This window comes from Artemia sp. Qi Xiang Cuo, chromosome 4, assembly GCF_049724085.1.
Source record: "Artemia sp. Qi Xiang Cuo chromosome 4, ASM4972408v1, whole genome shotgun sequence".
In the NCBI taxonomy this organism is placed as follows: Eukaryota; Metazoa; Arthropoda; class Branchiopoda; order Anostraca; family Artemiidae; genus Artemia; species Artemia sp. Qi Xiang Cuo.
This window is the reverse complement of record NC_142797.1, coordinates 5,273,291-5,291,902: the sequence shown is the minus strand read 5'-3', so window position 1 is coordinate 5,291,902 and position 18,612 is coordinate 5,273,291. Positions and strand designations below refer to the sequence as shown.

Below are 18,612 nucleotides of genomic sequence, written 5' to 3'. Positions count from 1 at the left end.
TTCACAGAATGTAAAGAATCCATTAAGTTTCCAGGTAACCAACTCAAAAATCAGATTTCATTTTTATGGTTCTTGGTACTTTAAGCACTTATTTCAGTTAATAACTTAATGTTACAACAGTAAGTATTGTAGCGATAAACTTTTATGACTATACTAATTGTGGTAATAAAGATTGATTACGTCAAATGTAATATTATGCTTTAAGGCTGTGAACTTACACCTTATAAGTTATCCGATAGTACCACTTATAGTACTAAGGACTGCGTCATATATAATATTCTGGTTTAAAGTGGTGTATCTATCGCGCCAATTCTTCTGGGGTGAATTTTCTTAAGCTAATTAATGGGCTAGGTAAGCTTTAAAAAGAATGAAAAATTAAGTTTATGTTCAAGCCACAGCAGTGGGGAGTGAAGTAAACTTATGACCTCGCCACCCTCAATTCTTGGGAGAAAAAAAAATGTGTAACTATATAAATGTAACCTCTTTTCCTTGAGCTATCTGGAAATCAATTACCTCTAATGTTATGTAGAAATCAGATCCCTGGGAACGCTAGCTTGGAGGCATGCGAACTAATTACCTGCCGTACGACTAGATATAGACATATAAAATAAACACAAGAAGAAAAGCAATAGTTTTGTTATGACCTACATATTTAGGCGTACAGCAGTGGTTCACTTCAAATGACAACGACAAAGGCAAGGATAAATTGGCTCTCAAAGGTAATGCTGATGGCAATAGAGACAATCCATAATTGAAACGAAAAAACTATATCACATATAGTATATCACACAACTATATTCACTATATCACACAAATAAAGCTCCTGCGCATTACTAGCTTTTTTCACGATTGGCCCAAGTCCTGTGGAGGGGGCGCTATTTTGTAATTATGTTCGCAAACTCACTACATTATGCGAACTGTTCGTCCAATAATTAGTTTTAAATATTTCTGATGATTAAATGTTCATAACTTAAGTTTCCTGTGAACTATGTATCTAGTAGTTTTTTTAGTGCCGAATATCTTAGCGAAATTCAAAACTGTCTAGCGTCATTGTTTGACTGAAGCTAAAATGCAATTTTTCTCTTTGCTGATTAAGAATTTTTCTTTTTTTGAAACTAGATTTAAACTTAATTAAAGGAAGTCGGAATTATCTTTAGAAAGAAGGAACTTTATTTTTTGTATTTTAAATATATCACCTTTTACTCACGGTACATTATAGACAGTTGGCATAAATGGTAAAAAAAAACAACCTAGTATCCAGCGCTAACATTAAACAGTAACAGATAGAACAAACAACAAGCATAATTAAAAATCTTTACTTTATTTGGTCAGTGAGGGTTGAAACCGGACGCTTGAAAGTCGTTCGTAATAACCCCTAGACTATCGTTCGGAATCGCCGCAAACGGACAAAATAAAATTAAATGGCGACTGTGGTCTAGCCGGCTAGCAAATTAACATAAGAATCGTTCCATAGAGAATACAAATAGAAGCCTACACACCTATAAAAATAAAGAATTTAGGCTGTTTCAATTAAAAAAAAATATATATTACCAACCTGCTAAGTTCTAATTTCCAGCAAGAGCTAAAAAACTTCAGATGTTGTTAAAAGTTGCTTGGCTTTTCAGACTGATTTGAAACTTATGCCGATTTTGCGCTACACGGAGGCCATCTACCATGAATTTTTATGTTTAAAAAACTGAATATAAGATGCCCTAAAATTGAAGATTCGGCTTCGCCCCCCGTACGATATGACCCCCCTCTCCCCATACATTGGACTTTTTGAATTTTTGTGTTTTTTTTACTATTTGTGACAAAACGGCTATAATAATTTTTTTAACAGTGTTGAGGTAGGGGGGGGGGGATAAATAAAAAGGACGTGTGGGGCTTTTTTGCTTTCCAATCACTTTTGAACTTAAAAACAGCACTAGAATCTTCAATTTCCAATCAAATGACCTCCGTATGAAGTTTCTACGATAATTCACCTCATACGAAGTGATCTGAGGAAAAAAAAAATCAAAATAATCCATCGAAGCAATGTTTCTCTTTACATAGGCAGTGCTATTGCCCTGCCTATTATTTTTGATATTGAGAAAAAAAAAGTATTTTTTGTTGATATAAATTTGAAAAGGTTGATTTTTAGTTGAAAGTAGAGGACTATCCAAAGTTAAAACATACAGGAATTACCGAATTGCAAGTGTGTGCTGGTCATGTCAAATCTCCCTTATATGATTATAAAAAAACAAGTTATTTCTACTGAAAGTAAGGAGCAACATTAAAACTCAAAACGAGAAGAACTTATTCTGTATGTTAGGGAGTTCCTCCCCCTCCTCAATACCTTGCTCTTCACGCTAAAGTTTTTTTTTATCACTTTTAAAAAAGTCTTCGTTTCTAACTAAACGGCCCTTGTGTTTCAAGAGTCGTTCTTAAAAATTTGGAACAAACTGTCAAACTTTAGCATAAAGGGCAGGATATCAAGGAAGCAGGAAATTCCCTCATATGCGGAACAAATTTTGTTCTTTCTGAGTTTTAATGTTGCTCCTTACTTTCAGTTGAAAAAACTTAGTTTTTTTTATTTATTTTTCTGACCGTTTTTCAAATAATGCGGGTAATTCCGGCTTCATCTGCATGAAAAATTACATCTTTTCACGGGAAACTCCTCTGTGGAAAGTTCACCCACACCCCCCCCCCCCCCGTAAAATTTCCTCTGGACAATTCCATCCTTGCTAAATAAAAATTTCTCCTTGGCATACTTTAATTTGAAAAAAAAACTTTAATTTGGGGGTCGCAATAATCGATGAGTTGTAAATTGAGAGTAAGGGTAACTCGGAAGAAATTATATGTACTCTTGTTGTCAAATCACCGTATCTGCCATATCTCGGGGACTAAAATCAATGGCTTAAAGGACCAGTTAAAACTTAGAATGAATATTGGTCAGGGAGATGGGAGGGTATATTTTAAATTTGGCTTGGGGTGACCAAAGGGAGTTTATCAAGGACAGTATGGTTTTTGAAACAAATGTAGTTGTATTAATTCTTAGGGTAAAATATTCCCTTTTTTTCTGAGCTTATCTACTTTAAATTTCAGGACATGAAGTAACTTCAATTAAAATTTCAGATTAGAGGGAACCTCAATCAGGAGTTAAATGTGGCTGTATTTGATTCTTGACATTCTATTTCTATTGGTGTTTATTTAAACAAACATAACAAATCTTTTTAATAAATGAGCTCAAAATAGATTTATATAAACAAACGAGAAGTCAAAACAAATATAATACAATAGTTGATCAGTATTTGTCTAGACTCTGGTTACAACCATGATTCAGGTCGGGATGGCTTCCGCCCTATATAAGGTTGAAAATTATGTAAGTTTTTAAGCCATTTGAATAATGTTCCCTCTTTCCGTCTATCCAAAATTCTATATTAAATTCTATGTCCCAAATATAAATAGCAAGCCAAAATCTTTATTTTTAAGCAGATTTACAAACATTACTTTTTTATAGATCAATGGAAAAGATTATACTAATTAAAAACGAAAGGAATTAATTAAAAAAGCTACTTCCAAAAACAAAGTTTTTTTTAATAAAAAAAAGAGCAGTACGTTATTATTCCAGAGTCGAGCAGATATAACATTATATAATAATTCATTAATTCAAAAAGGGAGGAGGGGGCCAAAATCTCAACTGATTTTAATAAAAATCACACCATCAGATTTGACAGATCAGAGTCATCTTTTGGAGGTTGCAAGTTCCTATCTAGAATAATGTCGAATTCAAAGATCACGGATGCGTATTTATTCTTTTTTTTATTATTAATATTATTTGCCAAGGAATGATCTTGTAAAACCAATAATCCTAGATGAACAATTAGACCCCAAGTGCAGCCTTTTTTTTCCCCAAAGACATTTGATGGAAATTTTTAGGTAGCCATTTGATTCAGTATGGTAGAGAGGTACAATAAGTATGCCTTTGGGGATGGCATTATCCCCTCCCCCAGTCCCCGGTGAAAGGGCTTTAAGGTGCGCAAGTTGCCCGTTGTTCACATCTAGTATTTTTAAATATACTAAACAAAAATTGTGAGAAATTTTCTGCTAAGGGAGGAGGTATTTTCCACGGGGAGAATTTTCTGCTGGGAGAAAAGTTTCCGGAGAGAATTTACCAGGGTAAATTTCACTTGGGGGGGGGGGGATCCTGACATGATTTGAAAAACGGTCTGGAATTAAATTTAATAGAAACAAGCTTTTTCAAGTGAGAGTAAGGAGCAACATTAAAACTTAAAGCGAACATAAAATTTTCCGTTTATAGGAAGGGGGTCCCCTTTCATCAGCCCTTGCTCTTTACGCTAAAACTTGACTTTCGCCACAATTCTTTAAGAAAGAATCCTCAAACACAAGAGCGGTTGAATTCGAATGAGACGTAGTTTTAAACAAATTGAAGACTAGAGCGTAGAGAGCGAGGGTTGATGAACGGGCAGCCACGCTTATATGGAATAATTTCTATTCATTTTAAGTTTCAATGGTTTTCCTTGTTTTCACTTGAAAAAAAAATGTTTATTTTTATTTCGTTGCTCTAAAAGGGCCAGGGGGCATTAGCCCTACTACTATCTGTGGTGATTTCTGTCCGTTTTCAGTTTGGCTGGATTGTTCTCTACATTTTATGTTTGTTTTGGACGTTTCTAACTCCTTAGCCATCTCGCCTACTGGGCTGTAAATATTTGCTCATTACTGATGCATGTTATCTCTTTTAATGCTTGGTATATACTGTAAAATGAATTTACATATGCTCTAAATCAGGCTATTATTTAAGTGCTGCGAGTTCATTCGGTTGATCGTTGTCCTAATAATGTGAATAATCTGCTGGTTTAATCCTCAGATCACTTAATTTCTTCAAATACTTATTAAGTTTGTGGGAAAATGAAAAAAAGAAAGAATGGAGACTCCAATCTTGAAAGAATGCTAATTATTCCGTCACCATTCTATTATTCATTGTACCACCATCTAATACCGTTTATTCATTGATTAAATCGAGAAAACCAGTTTTTTTGTCTGAAAGTAAGGAGCAATATCAAACTTAAAACAAACAGTAATTATTCCGTATTTGAGGGGGCTTCCCCTTCCTGTTTGTTTTAAGTTTGAAGCCTTATATGAATTTATTTCAACCTGTTTTAGCTCTTTACTTTCTCACAAGAACTTCTTTTTTTAATGAGATTTTTTTTTCTTTTAATACTTATACGTGGAAGCATGGATTTTAACCATTGTTGTGAAGCTTAACTAAAAACTGGTTTTCGACTGAGAAATTTTGTTACAAATTTCGATAAAATCGTCTGATATTAATGGACAGCTGATATGGTAGCCAAACATAAGCATCAAACCACAAGATGCCCATCAAACAGGAGGCAGATGGAGCAGAGCAAGAAACAGATAAGAGGCCCGGAACAAAGTAAAAGAGTCATGCTTGGAGCTTGGAGGCACAAGTTGTTTTATCTGCGAAATATCGTTTGACTCTTAATGTTTGTTTAAACGTTTGGATGTTTCCATGTAGAGATAATTTAATGATAATTGCACCATCAGATTGAGAGTATCAGTGAACCCTACTTTAGGAGTTTCAGCTTCCACTTCAAAAATTTTTTTTTTTTTTTTTTTTTGCCAGAAGAAAGATCATGCATTTGTTTTTATTTATTTGTTTTATTTTTTTTTTTTCTTTTTTTGGAGGGGGTTGCTAGGGGATCGTATCAAACCAATGGTCCCAAAGGGCTAGTGGAGGGCTCATCCGAATGGAAATCAAAAGTTATAGTGCCCTTTTTAAGTGAACAAAGAGGATTGGTGGGTAACTTTTCTCCTTTCCATGTCCAATAACTATGCCTATGACTTTCAAAAAAAATCATCCGACCAAGATTTTGAGATAGCTGTTCGATTCAGCACAGAAGACTTAAACGTAAGGAGCGATAATTGAGGAAGGTGTGGTCCCCTTATGTGTGGAATTATATATGTCTGGATTAAGTTTCAATATAGTTTCTTAATTTGGCTGAAAAAACATGTTTTTTTATTTAAATTAAATAAAAAAAAGGAAAGTGAAAAATCGGGGAAATGAATTGAAAAACATTTGGTACCAATCAGCTAAAATAGTTGTGGGTTTTCTTTGACGGTAAAATTGTCTTTGGGAACCATCATGTTGCTAATGTTGAATTTTTACGGACGAAAACGTTGTCAAATTTAAAAAATTAGTTTGATTATTAATTCAGTGTCGAAAGGCTTACAAAGATGTGAAACTACCCTAAAAACTTCACTGTTCTGAAACAACAACAAAATAATCTTTCTAAAGAAAAAGAGATCAGAAGCTCTGCTAAGTGCCACGCGGATGTTTTAAGCCAGCTTCAAGATAAAATTATGGTTTTGTCAACGACAGTTGAGGAGCAATTGTTGAAAGAAAAAAAAGAGGCGGTAGAAAAAGAGAAAAGCTTCAAAGAGGCTAATGAGAGGCTTAACGAACAGATCAAAAGCTCTGCTCTGCACGCGGATGTTGTAAGCCAGCTTCAAGATAAAATTATGGTTTTGTCAATGACAGTTGAGGAGCAAATTTTTAAATAAAAAAAAAGGCGGTAGAAAAAGAGAAAAGCTTCAAAGAGGCTAATGAGAGGCTTAACGAACAGATCAAAAGCTCTGCTCTGCACGCGGATGTTGTAAGCCAGCTTCAAGATAAAATTATGATTTTGTCAACGACAGTTGAGGAGCAAATTTTGAAAGAAAAAAAAAGGCGGTAGAAAAAGAGAAAAGCTTCAAAGAGGCTAATGAGAGGCTTAACGAACAGATCAAAAGCTCTGCTCTGCACGCGGATGTTGTAAGCCAGCTTCAAGATAAAATTATGGTTTTTTCAACGACAGTTGAGGAGCAATTGTTGAAAGAAAAGAAGAGGCGCTAGAAAAAGAGAAAAGCTTCAAAGAGGCTAATGAGAGGCTTAACGAAAAGATCTAAAGCTCTGCTCTGCACGCAGATGTTTTAAGCCAGCTTCAAGATAAAATTATGGTTTTGTCAACGACAGTTGAGGAGCAATTGTTGAAAGAAAAAAAAGAGGCGGTAGAAAAAGAGAAAAGCTTCAAAGAGGCTAATGAGAGGCTTAACGAACAGATCAAAAGCTCTGCTCTGCACGCGGATGTTGTAAGCCAGCTTCAAGATAAAATATGGTTTTTTCAACGACAGTTGAGGAGCAATTGTTGAAAGAAAAGAAGAGGCGCTAGAAAAAGAGAAAAGCTTCAAAGAGGCTAATGAGAGGCTTAACGAAAAGATCAAAAGCTCTGCTCTGCACGCGGATGTTGTAAGCCAGCTTCAAGATAAAATATGGTTTTGTCAACGACAGTTGAGGAGCAATTGTTGAAAGAAAAGAAGAGGCGCTAGAAAAAGAGAAAAGCTTCAAAGAGGCTAATGAGAGGCTTAACGAAAAGATCAAAAGCTCTGCTCTGCACGCGGATGTTGTAAGCCAGCTTCAAGATGAAATTATGGTTTTTTCAACGACAGTTGAGGAGCAATTGTTGAAAGAAAAGAAGAGGCGCTAGAAAAAGAGAAAAGCTTCAAAGAGGCTAATGAGAGGCTTAACGAAAAGATCAAAAGCTCTGCTCTGCACGCGGATGTTGTAAGCCAGCTTCAAGATAAAATTATGGTTTTGTTAACGACAGTTGAGGAGCAATTGTTGAAATAAAAAAAAAGAGGCGGTAGAAAAGAGGAAAGCTTCAAAGAGGCTAATGAGAGGCTCAACGAACAGATCAAAAGCTCTGCTCTGAACGCAGATGTTTTAAGCCAGCTTCAAGATAAAATTATGGTGTTGTCAACAACAGTTAAGGAGCAATTGTTTAAAGAAAAAAAAGAGGCGATAGAAAAAGAGAAAAGCTTCAAAGAGGCTAATGAGAGGCTCAACGAACAGATCAAAAGCTCTGCCCTGAGCGCAGATATTTTAAGCCAGCTTCAAGATAAAATAATGGTTTTGTTAACAACAGTTGAGGAACAATTGTTGAAAGAAAAAAAGAGGCGGTAGAAAAAGAGAAAAGCTTCAAAGAGGCTAATGAGAGGCTCAACGAACAGATCAAAATCTCTGCTCTGAACGCAGATGTTTTAAGCTAGCTTGAAGATAAAATTATGTTTTTGTGAACGACATTTGAGGAGCAATTGTTGAAAGAAAAAAAGAGGCGGTAGAAAAAGAGAAAAGCTTCAAAGAGGCTAATGAGAGGCTTAACGAACAGATCAAAAGCTCTGCTCTGCACGCGGATGTTGTAAGCCAGCTTCAAGATAAAATTATGGTTTTTTTAACGACAGTTGAGGAGCAATTGTTGAAATAAAAAAAAAGAGGCGGTAGAAAAGAGGAAAGCTTCAAAGAGGCTAATGAGAGGCTCAACGAACAGATCAAAAGCTCTGCTCTGAACGCAGATGTTTTAAGCCAGCTTCAAGATAAAATTATGGTTTTGTCAACAACAGTAAAGGAGCAATTGTTTAAAGAAAAAAAAGAGGCGGTAGAAAAAGAGAAAAGCTTCAAAGAGGCTAATGAGAGGCTCAACGAACAGATCAAAAGCTCTGCTCTGAGCGCAGATATTTTAAGCCAGCTTCAAGATAAAATAATGTTTTTGTCAACAACAGTTGAGGAACAATTGTTGAAAGAAAAAAAGAGGCGGTAGAAAAAGAGGAAAGCTTCAAAGAGGCTAATAAGAGGCTCAACGAACAGATCAAAATCTCTGCTCTGAACGCAGATGTTTTAAGCTAGCTTCAAGATAAAATTATGGTTTTGTCAACGACATTTGAGGAGCAATTGTTGAAAGAAAAAAAGAGGCGGTAGAAAAAGAGGAAAGCTTCAAAGAGGCTAATGAGAGGCTTAACGAACAGATCAAAAGCTCTGCTCTGCATGCGGATGTTGTAAGCCAGCTTCAAGATAAAATTATGGTTTTGTCAACGACATTTGAGGAGCAATTGTTGAAAGAAAAAAAGAGGCGGTAGAAAAATAGAAAAGCTTCAAAGAGGCTAATGAGAGGCTCAACGAACAGATCAAAAGCTCTGCTCTGCACGCGAATGTTGTAAGCCAGCTTCAAGATAAAATTATGGTTTTGTCAGCGATATTTGAGGAGCAATTGTTGAAAGAAAAAAAAGAGGCGGTAGAAAAAGAGGAAAGCTTCAAAGAGGCTAATGAGAGGCTCAACGAAGAGATCAAAAGCTACACCAACAAGAAGTGGCTATAATGAAACATAAACAAAGAGAAAACCTGTGCAACATGAACAGAAATAGTTACGAGTTTAACACGGGTAGAGGGAGAAATACCTTTAATAGGAACAGAGGTGGTGCACACAGTATTTAGACGGAAAGAGAGAATAAACATAGTCAACATGAAAGATTAGACGCCAATGTTCATAATAATTCTGGCATATCTGAAGAACTTTAACTTGAACTATCCAACTTCCAACTTCATAGGGATTCCAAGAGTACTTAGTTAACTTCCTAGTCTTTACATGAATAGGTTTTACTTTATTATTAAATGGGTCATACTTCATATATCTCGAAGCATTGTATTTTTTTTTTTTTCTTGAGTAGGGTAAGTTGTGTCAGTTAAGCTGTGATCTACACTTTCGTTCAGTCTATTCATTCTTAAAAAAAAACTTTCCTCAACTTAGGATTTCAACAAAAGTTAGCTGGTTAAACAGTTCGTGGTAACGAACTGCAAGTAAGGAGCGATGTGGCTCAACAGTAACCATGGGCACCCATAAGGGGCGGGGGCAGAGGGGGCACCAGCGCCCCCCTGGCCGAATGACGCTGTCTTATATTTTTATTTATTTTTTATTCTGTGATTTCTATTATACAACTAGACCCCGGCGCCGTACCAATAAGGGAAGGTCGGTGGCGGTAGGGGCAAAAAATAGCAGCAGTGGCGCAACACTGGTGCGATATACCCTTAGATGATTAAATTAGATGATGAATTTACAGAATTCCTGAATTCACAGCATCTAAAGTGAGCAAAGGAAGCACGGATGAAGAAGAAGACGGTGGTAGGAGCCCCCAAGAAGGTGGTGGAAAATAATGTTGGATCTTAAGGATCCAACGAGTAATTAGTTAATTTTCTAATCTTTATATGAATAGATTTTTACTATGTTATTAAATTGGCTATAATTTAAATATCCTGAAGCCTTGGATTTTTTTTCTTCTCTTGAGCAGGACATTCAGCTAAGTTGTGTTCTATACTTTCGTTCTGTCTATTCAGTATTAAAAAAAAACTTTCTTCAACTAAGAATTTCATATTCAGTGGTATTGTAATTGCGGCTGTTTTGTTGGTTGTAAGTCTGTTTTGCTCTTCTTTTTCGTTATACACAATCAATTAAATCCTTGAAAGGACTCTTTACTCTCTAAAAAGTGACATTTCACTGGTTTTGGTCTCTCGCTTCAAACTCTAAGAGGCAATTCGTAAAAATGTCCCTGTAATACGGGTGATGTATCCTTTTTACCTTCATTTTCATTATCCACGACCTCAATAACCCCCATGGAAGACATCTCTTTCTTTGTACAAGCACGAAATAAACTTTATAGCCCCCCCCTCCGTATTTAAAGGGTGAATTTGACCCATTTAGGCTCTGGGCAGCAATTCCGATTTTGGTTGTATCACTCAGTAATGCTCATCCTTATTTGAATATGGCAAGATTTGGTAGGTATCTTTTAGCAGGATAGATGATTTGTAATATCTCTCGGTACTAGCAGCTTGGTAAATGATTAACTGTGGAACATTGTTTTTAATTTGTAAGTTTCTGCTGTTTCGTCCGTTAGTTTTAGCGCATCATTGCATATTGAATAGCTGTATATAAATATAGTTTTTAGTTTTTCTTTTGTGCCATCTCAAAGTGTTTTTTTTTCTTAGTGGATCCCTCCACTACCCCCTATCCTGGCCTGTAGAGGTACAAATCCATGAAAAAAATAGGGAAATTAAAAGTTAAACTTTATTGAAATTGAAAGTTAACTTTTTTTGGAACAAGTTTGGGTTTTTGGCGAATCATCTAGGGCCACACGAAAAGCATGTAGTCCCTGGGGTGGGAGGAGGTCGTAAGAAAGGTTTTAAGGGAAATTAGAACTTTTCATTAGGATCTAAGAAGGATACGTTGTTTAGACTGGGATCGATGAAGTGCGTCTGTAGCTATTTTGGCCCATGCAGCTTGGTGCTGAAGTGATTTATTAGTAATACTTGTAAGGTCTGTTAGATCCCATCACCGTCATTCCTTTCCAGGAAAAAGTCCAACAACTTGGGTGAACAATGGACCAAGGGCATTCCCATTGAAGTCATTCCCTTTTCCTACAGATGTGTGGAAATGAAAATCGTGTCTCGGTATGGAGGAAGTATTGATCTACGGTTGTCAGGCGAAAGTAAAGCTGTAAGTTAATGCATTTGGGAATAACCAATGAAAATGTTGATTTTGAGAATATATTTCACTATGGTTTGCAAAAAGCGAAATACGGCAAAACTCCGTCGTAAATAGAACTGTAGCTTCAAAATAATAATTAATTTGTGGAAATGATATTAATAATTAATCAATTATAACAATTAATAATCAATTTTGCATGAAGGCTTTCTTGTATCAATATGTCATACCTTTGGAATCCTTGGTCTCAAAGGTGAGGTTGAATTTGGCAGAATTCGTTTGTTTTTGAGAATTGAAATTTGTTCATTTTGAGCTTCATTTAATGGGTTAAAGTGATTTTCCGCATTTCATTTAAACTGAAATTAAAAGATCTAGTGCCTTTTTGGCAAGTAGTCATAAAGATTATGCCCGGTAAAGTGACGTTTTTTGTCATTGTATGGCACGAAACTACAATTTTTCCCCAAAGAGGGCCAATTTGCTATCGATTAAAAATTCTGAAATAGCCAACGGATTTAAAAGTATAGCAAAACTGTATTTCAGCTTCCCAATGTCCTAGGAAGGGATATCGCTTTGTGGCGAATTGGTTCCTAAAAAGTCATGTAGTCTATATAAGATAAATGATTAATGTAGGCATTTTTTTAAACTTCATTTAATGAAGTTGCTTTATGTGGTGTTTCAAAGAAACATGTTCAGTAATTCAGAATTTTTAAACTTCATTTAATGAAGTTGCTTTATGTGGTGTTTCAAAGAAATATGTTCAGTAATTCAGAATTCAGAATTTTTAAACTTCATTTAATGAAGTTGCTTTATGTGGTGTTTCAAAGAAATATGTTCAGTAATTCAGAATTGCGCATTAGTTACTATGAAGTACAGCCAGAACTTCATAGTACGGTTTTTGGGGAGTCCCAAAAATCGTGTCTGGTGTCACTTTTCCCACAAAAAAAAACTTTCCTGAATGGAGGGTTTTGAAAAATATGTTGCATTAGAGCAGCCAGTTAAAAATTTGTAGACGGGCACTGAACGATCGATATAGGTAGCAGTTGGCGGTGATGAGAGCTGCACTCGATAGCAGAAGGAGGGAGATTGTCTTCCCTTTTTGAACAAAATGCAGGAGGGGGATTGCTTTCCCTTTCGGAAGCAAATGTAGGAGGAAGGAAAAGTTGCTGATCAAATTGCCAGGTTTGTAGAGCATTTAATTTTCTTCTTTCAGTAGCGACCATTATTGCACCATTCTATTTAAGTAACTTTGTCAATTTGCTGTATTCGATCTTTTCTCTTTGTGAAATCGTACAAGCCAAACGAACGAATGTAATCAACATATTTTCCAGAAAAAAAGCCAGAAGCTGAAAAATATTCTTTTACCAAAATTCTATCTACTGTTTGAATTTGCAGGGATGCAAGTAAATTGTAGGAGGTAGGAGAGACTGAGGTATGAGGACTAATGCATTATTGTAGATCGACGGAGATAAATGTTTTAGTATCTCTGTCTGAAAGTCTGCCAAGCCTTGGTAGAAAGAGTACCATGACTATCCAGTGATGGATCCAGGGGAGGGGCGAGTGGGGCGCGCGCCCCCCTAAAATACTCTGAAGTAGTATAATTTACTTAATTAAGGCAAGTTTGCGTTAATTAAACTTGCTCCTAACGCAAGTTTGCCGAATCAACCTATTTTGCCTCCCCCCCTTAAAAAAAATCCTGGATCCGCCACTGTGACTATCAACGAAAACTGGTCCCACGAGAAGCTTAAAAATTCCCTTTCTGCAACTCAAAAATCACGGGGCCAAGATTTTTCTTCGAGTTACGTATAGTTCGACTTCTGCATAGTTCGAGTTTCAGAGGTCATTCTACATAAAATTCGCCTTATAAAGGTTACAAGTTCTAGAGGTAAGCCAAATGGAAAATCGGGTCACTGATGTACAAAATCGCTAAGTTACTCCTTGTAGCCACTACGTATTAAGATATTACTTTCAAATGTTAGACTTGACTTTTCAATGTCAATAATAAATTTAGTTTGCTAGGAAACAGGCACATGAACATTAACTGAATCTGATACATATATTAAACAAAATCAATACATATCAAAGTTTACACGTTACAACCTGCATACCGGGGTTTCGACTAACAGAAGTCTGTTGGAAAAAACTTGGGGATACAGATACTTGGAGAAACTGTGACTTGTGGAGGTAAAATGAAAATCAAATGACGACTTATTTACTGAATATAGAGGTAATTATGTAGAGCTATAGAGGTAATTCTCCGGCCACTATATAGAGGTAATTATATAGAGCTATAGAGGTAATTCTATGGTCACTTCGTTTTACAGAGGTAAAATATAACGGCAAAATTATATCGAGCTATGAATAATTTTTTCTTCGACTTTCACAGGTTTTTCCAAGAGTATTGAAATAATTTGAGATACCGAGGATTTGGACTTATCGAGGTTCGAGTTATCGAGAGTCGACTGTATATGAAAAACTTGTAAGATTTTCTTGCTTGGGGACCGTGAAATGGAGAAGAAAAGTTTCTCTAAAGTTTGCCAAAACTTAAACAGAAATCATTTTTTTTTCACGCTGTGTCTAATAATTCCTATTGGGAACAGGGACCGGACTGGAAGGGATTAGTTTTCTAGTCTGCCTAGTTTCTAGGACCTTAGTCTCTAGTCTGAGACTTGTCTGACTTCTGTTGTAGGAGGGAGGGAATGGGGTACCTTTATACTTGTCACCATAGTATCTATCCAGAAAGGGGTTGTTAGATCTAAACAAAATAAGCTAGAAGCAACAGTTGATGTTCCAGCTATTCTATTTTGGAGTCTTTGATTTATTTGACCTCCGTCTGGGAGGTAAGTATGAATCTTATCATAAGCACATGTGTAATGTCAAATCCCAACCAAACCTGTTGGGAAATAAGAGCAAGGCTAATAGGTGTGTCTACATATTCTACCTCTGACCTGACCTCTCTAGCAGAAGAGAGGGATGTCAAAGTCCCTTTTAATCTGCCGCATTACTTGGAGGGCTTTTTAAATTCATTTAACAAATCTTAGTCAATAGATATAGCTATAATTTTGGGTGCCTGTGCGCATTTAGAACTCTTTAGGGAGGGGGTACATTCTTGCTATTTTCTGGCATAAAGAGCGTCTTTTGGATCTCATTTGCAGCTTGGACTTTTTTCGCCTTTAGAGGGTTTGAGCCCATTACATTGTCTTATGTTTATAGACAATGTAATAGATTGTGTAATAGACAATGTTATTGCTAGTTTTAAGGGGTCGAGTTCTGACATGCTGAAACAGGAAGTAGAAAAAACCCTTTCAATGGAGTAATTTATGTTTTTAGATTCCAAATTTTGATTTATATCTACACATTTTGAAACTTTAAATTTTTTTTGTGTTCGGCTAAACACTTCGGCCCAGCGGCTCAGCATCCAGACGTGCCCCTAACTAAAAATTCCGTTTTTACATTAGGGTCTTATAAGCCTAAGGACTTATGAATGTGGTATTAAAGCCGTTCGGCAAACATATTTTTTGGCCCTTTTTTGGGCCCAAATTTTTGACGAATCAATGTTTCTGTTCAGTTTTATTTTTATCGGGAATCATTGCCCGTGGACTTACGGACATGAGTTATAGGCCGATCAGAAAAATAGTTTTTGGACCCCTTTTCCAGGGGGCTCATACCCCAACTTAAAATTGGTATTGTATATTAAAAAGGCCTCCATTAACCAGGAGCTTGCAAATTTAATTTCAAAACTGTTCAGGGGATCATGGGGGAAAAAAGCCCAGGGGGTGGATTACCCTCTATTCACTTTTGGTGCTAAGAAGAGAGCCAGAATTTTTAGTTTTCAATCAAATTTGCTCACTTCCAAGTTTCTACAATCAACCTTTTCATATGAAGTGGCAGGTGGGGGGGGGGGACAATACACGGAAGACTTCACTCTAAAGAGTCTTAAATCATTGTTATTGTCTTGACTCTTAAAGACCTTAAGTTTATTTAACTTAAAATATTTTCTGTTATTAATTCCACACATCCCTATAGGTATAAAGATAGGCAGTCTTATAAATGTGTGTATATAAACTGAATATGCGATGAATTCCTATGCTAAAGAGCAAATATTATTAATTTTTTAGCATATACTGTAGTTAACGGCATATGAAATAGGGCTGATCCTTTTTTTTTAAACAAAGAATAAAAGGGGGGGGGGGAATTTTACAAAAGAATTTTTCCAGGAGGGGTTTACAAAAAAACTGTTAAAGTTTTATAAACTATATAGTTTTGATAAAGAAAACCGACGATCTGCTTGAAATTTTCTTTAACAATAAATGGGAGATTATTATAGAAAAAATTTCCCACCGAAGGATCTTTCTCCAAATCGGGTGTTCATCTCTACCATTTCCCTCGAAAGTTTAGAGTTTCTACAGTTCTCAGAATAATTTACCATTTTTCCGTTTTGCACTGTTTTTTTAAAGAAACTATTGAATTCCAATTAGTATAGGTTATGCAACCTTCTGGCCAATGCAGAACCAAGTGAGTGGGAGTGGTCGTGAATCGAAAATGACTCGAGTCTCCAAGATTTCTCAAATTTGATGGGCTCCTGATTTCCTACAGACTGAACGCAGCTTCGAAATGTTCAACTAGGATATCTGTCTCATTTTTGTTTAGTCGCATCTCCTTCTTATTGGCTCCTATATTTTCCAAATGTAATTTCCAATAAGACTTTGCCAATAAATTTTCAGTGTTCGGTATTTTTGGTAAGCACTAACGAAACTACTTTTACAATTCTCAAATTTGACTACCCACCGCCCACCGCTGTTCTAAATCTCTTACATTTTTTTCGTAAACAGAAATTGCATGGTGTTACAATCGTAAAATGAATCGCTTTTGATGTGAGGCTCCCTTTATCTTCAGGAATGTGTTACAATGTGTTGCATGGTGTTACAATCGTAAAATGAATCACTTTTGATGTGAGGCTCCCTTTATCTTCAGGAATCAGCTGTACTGAAAAAACAAGTTTTGCCAACTTTTGACCAATACAAAACCGAATGAAACGGGATTGAATCAAAACAGAAAAATGACTCAAGTCCAGTGTTGCCACCATCGTTGATTTATCACCAAATTTGGTGATTTTCCACTCTATTCGTGATTTTCTATAATCCGGTGATTTTCCTCTTTAGTTTGGTGATTTTCTACAAAAGTGGTCGACATTCCGTGTATGATTGGTTTTACTGTCTTACTGAGGTGAAATAATCGGACTTTCGTATTTTTTTGTTATTTTTATTCTTTATTACGAAGGAATGTTGTTATTTTGGCAAAAATACAATACATTTTTTGCAAAATATCTTTTGACATATTCGCTGCTTCTTGGCAGAAAGTCTAGTTTTAAACCTTTTGCTCAAGCAGAGTAGATATTTTCGCTGCTTTACTCTTGTCTTTTTTTTTTGAAAAATTAAAGGCGCATTCTTTTTTAGTGCATTTCACAGCTCGGATTGATAAATTGAAATCTTTCATTTCTTCGAGGCCAAAAATTCCTTTTTAAGACTAAATGAAATGACGTGCATGAAGGTTCGAAAGTTTTGCCCTCCCTCCTCCCTAGTTTTCGGAGAAACGACGGGGCTGGTTTTTGTTCTTACAATTCGTAGGATGATGTACATGTTTGTACTGAGAGAAGTGACTAGTTTGATTCGTGTATACTTCTGAGGCAAAGTTGTTTCGAGAGTGCATTTTATCAAGTTTTTAACTTTTCCTTCTGTATAATTTGTACTGCCATTTGGGAGTAGTAAATGATCAAGATAAGGTTTTGGTCAAATTGTAGTTGAACAGACGGTTAATTAAAGAATATTAATTTCTGCCTTTTATGGAACTAATGTATAGTAGTAAACGGTGCTCTGTACTTCAGATAGTTTGTCTTCGTCTCTAGTTTATCCTTTTCATTTCCAATTTGAGGACAGGACTCACGGTGATACTATCAGCGATACTATCATGCTATCGATACTAGACTACGATACTAGATACTATCAGCGTTCGCGGTCCTTTTTTTTACGTTTTCTTCGGTTATCTACCTTGTTTGCTTAAAAATAAACGGTACTTGTATGGAATCGGGTAAACACGCGATGAAATACTGCATCAAAATCTCAAAGCTGCTATTGACAAACAGGTTTATGTGATGCTGCTCACTCGGTGACAAAGATTTAAACGTTAGTTTTTTGGCGTTTAGGGGGACTAAAAGGTAGCTAGTTTAAGTTAGGTTACATATTTAATATATGCTATGCTTTACCCCCATCCCCCCTAATGTGCAAATATATAGCCCAAATTTGTTTCTAAACTATTATATTTTCATCTTATTTTTTTTTCATCAGCATTAACCCAACTTCACATCTCGCCTGTTTACTGGATTCCATACAAGTAGCAAATAAACTGTAGCATTAGACCTAAAATTCTTGAAAGATTCAAAGTAGGTCTTGGGAATATATTCCCGAGGTCAGAAGCTGACGCATTAGTTAACGGAAGTAGCGACGATAAATGTAGCAGAGGGGGGAGGCAACCCTACCAGGTGCATTTTTGTGAAGTTGTGGGTTCGCAAAATGACTGCACTTAAAAAGATAATAAGATATCTTAAAATATCCATTTAATTGAAATTAAAACTAATTCATTAAAAGTCCATTTCTGCTGGCTGCTCTCTAGCACATGTGTTTTTGCCAAGATGCTTCTTTTATATGATTAAATTTAAAAAAAAACAGTTTTTTAACTGAAAGTAAAGAGCAACATCAAAACTCAAAACGAACAGAAATTATCCCGTATATGAAGGTTTGCCCCCTCTTCAATATCTCGCTCTTTAAGCTAAAGCTGTTCGCACTTTTAGAAAAGCTTCCTATTCTAATTAATCGGCCCCTATGTTTCAGAAGCCGTTCTTACAAAATTGGGACAAACAGTCGAAATTTAGCGTAAAGAGCAAGTTATTGAGGAGGGAGCAACTCTTCATATACGGAACAATTTCCGTTAGTTTTTTGTTTTAATGTTGCTCATTACTTTCAGTTAAAGAAACTTGTGTTTTTATTTAATTTATAATTGTTTTTCAAGTAATGCCGGTAAATCTGATCACTATCCTAGAAATATACCCCCCCCCTCACGGGAAACTCCTTTGAAATTTCATCCAACGTAAAGTGCACCCCCCCCCCCCTCCCGTCAAATTTCCTCCAGACAGTTCCATCCTCACTGAAAATCCGCCTCCCCGTAAAATTTCTTGCGGACGATTCAGTCTGAA

The 18,612-nt window shown here is 36.0% G+C and overlaps 1 protein-coding gene across 1 annotated transcript in view; it reads left to right on the top strand.

Moving 5' to 3' along the window:
- Rpi (Ribose-5-phosphate isomerase) overlaps positions 1-18,612 on the top strand; it is a 78,608-nt gene that overhangs the window by 41,599 nt on the left and 18,397 nt on the right. The window contains exon 5 of the mRNA XM_089088051.1: positions 11,234-11,378. Within this exon, the coding sequence (XP_088944177.1) occupies positions 11,234-11,378 (145 nt within the window). The remainder of the gene's footprint in view (positions 1-11,233; positions 11,379-18,612) is intronic.